The sequence below is a fragment of the Chrysochloris asiatica genome, unplaced genomic scaffold (genome assembly GCF_000296735.1).
Source record: "Chrysochloris asiatica unplaced genomic scaffold, ChrAsi1.0 scaffold00002, whole genome shotgun sequence".
Taxonomy (NCBI): Eukaryota; Metazoa; Chordata; class Mammalia; order Afrosoricida; family Chrysochloridae; genus Chrysochloris; species Chrysochloris asiatica.
In genome coordinates this window covers 44,449,596-44,451,997 of record NW_006408520.1, presented here as the reverse complement: position 1 = coordinate 44,451,997, position 2,402 = coordinate 44,449,596, and the positions used below count along the sequence as shown (strand labels likewise).

Below are 2,402 nucleotides of genomic sequence, written 5' to 3'. Positions count from 1 at the left end.
TTCAAAGGCAACATGAGTCACAAAAATATCAAGCCAGTGGTTTCCTTCAGGACATTCATATATTTCACGTGTTAGAAATAAAATCTTTCCTTGGGCACAATGATATCACTCCTAAGAAACCAATTATGTTCCAAATATCTGCAACACTGTTTCTGACATAACTAACTATGCTGTGTAGGAAAGCATACTGTAGCCATATGTTATATAATTTAAAGTCTTATTATTTACACTTCTATAATCAGAAAAACAAAATTAAAGTATCTGATTATCAGGTAATTAATAATTTGACACTTTGTTCAAGTCATAATTATTGATTGATCATCCACAGCTGGGGGTTCTATTTTTGTGCAGCTATAATTATGCATACTTCTCTATGCTTATCTTAAACATCCAAAACAACAAGGGACATTTTTGAACAATCTATAATATTCTTCTTGAATCTGAAATAAAAGAAAAAAAATATTAAACACAATTAAATTGAATTATTTTCAAGTATCATTGAATGATTATATCTTGTCTTTGAAAATATTACTCCTACTATCATTATCCTGTAGGAACTAAATTAAATTATATTTACTTAATTATGTTGTTGTTAGAGTCATTGAGTCAATTCCAACTCATAGCGACCCTGTATAGCAAGTTTTAAAAGCACAACTCTTTATGAGCAGCTAGGAGCTCTGAATAAAGACAATAAAGGAATAAATCATAAACCTATGATAATGGAAATTTCACTTTGATTACTGTCACTTTGATAACAGACACTGTCTGAATATACTATTTTGTTGCTGTTAAGTACTATTGAGTCAGTTCTGACTTATAAGGACTCTAGGTATAACATATTGTCAGGAGGGCACAGTCGCTAGAGAAGGATGTCATGCTGGGTAAGATGGAGGGTCAGAGAAAGTGAGGAAGATTCCACCGAGATGGATCAGCCAGGTGGCGTCATTGATGGCATCAAGTGTGGCAGCAGTAGTGAGGTTGGCCCAGGATTGGACATTGTTTTGTTCTGCTGTGCATGGGGTCGCTATGAGTTGGTTCTGACTCGATGGCACCCGACGACAACAACAACAGGTATAACAGGATGAACCACAACCCAGTCCTGTGTCAACCTCACAAGCTTTCCTGTTTGAGCACATTGTTACACCCATTGCGTCAATCCATGTCCTTGAAAGTTTTCCTCTTTTTCGCTGACCCTCTATTTAACCGAGCATGTAGTTCTTTTCCAGAGACTGGGCACTCCTTATGACATGTTGAATGTACATGAGCTGAAGTCTCACCATCCTGGCTTACATGGAGCAGTCTGGCTGTACTTCTTCCAACACAGATTTGTATATAGCATTGTTGCTGTTGTTGCTAAGCGTCTTGAGTCGGTTCCAACTCATATTAACCCTGTGTAGGTTTTTCGAGGAGCAACTGGTGGGTTTGAACTGCTGACCTTGTGGTTCGCAGTCCACTGTTGTTACTACAGTGCTACAGCAGGAATTCGTATATATTGTTATTGTAGTTCAGTGCCGTCGATGGGTTCTGACTCATTGCGACCCTGTATAAAGTTTCCAAGAGATGCTGGTGCGCTTGAACCACTAACCTTGGGCTTCAAACTGACCTTCCAGTCCAGCTCATTAACCCACATCACCATAGCACTGATGAAAATAAACATGGCTTACCTTTCTTGATAGAACACACAGGAATAAGAAAATGAACATTCCTTGGAAAGCATTGCTGACTGTGAAGAGGTAGGCTGTCACCACAGACGCATGAACAACATGGAGAACCCCAAAGATCCAGGTGGTGCCAAGAAGGAAAAGAAGAGCAAGAGCTCCTCTTGCACAAGACCTTTAACACATTTAATATGTCTCAGTTAACAAATCCAAATATATTAAACACATTGCCCTAATTCCTAAATTTATTTGGGAAATGAGTTTTTAATATAACCAAGAAATATTTGACAAAGACCAAGACTGATCTTGAAACTGACAATGAATTGTTCTTCAGTTACATGGGTCATCTTTTAGGGTGTACAACAACAACTGTACTGAAGCAATATGTGCTTCCACAATCAAAATACTCTTATTAAAATATTTTAAAAGAAATTTCTTTAATCTTCAAATATTTTTATCTGGTATACTGCTGTGATTTCAAATCTAATGTTGCAGTAATTTCTGAGGTATAACATCTATCTGATAAAAAATATTTTTCCCTAAGAAACCTTAAATAGTATATCCTGTGGACTTGGGTCATGATATCCTTTCCTTTCAGGCATAGTACAGAAGAAAGTATAGGATACACAAACACATAGATATCTTTTGCAATTCAGTCTTTTCAAAATAATTTGTGTCAAAACACTGATTTCTTAATTTTTTAAAAAATACACTCACCCACTAAGTCTTACATATATATATATA

At 36.3% G+C, this 2,402-nt stretch overlaps 1 protein-coding gene across 1 annotated transcript in view; it reads right to left on the bottom strand.

Moving 5' to 3' along the window:
- Nucleotides 1-377: 377 nt before the first annotated feature.
- Nucleotides 378-2,402, bottom strand: part of ELTD1 (EGF, latrophilin and seven transmembrane domain containing 1) — a 188,343-nt gene continuing 186,318 nt past the window's right edge. The window contains exons 14-15 of the mRNA XM_006831014.1: nucleotides 1,665-1,833; nucleotides 378-440 (exon numbers count right to left, since the gene is read on the bottom strand). Of these exons, the coding sequence (XP_006831077.1) occupies nucleotides 378-440; nucleotides 1,665-1,833 (232 nt within the window). The remainder of the gene's footprint in view (nucleotides 441-1,664; nucleotides 1,834-2,402) is intronic.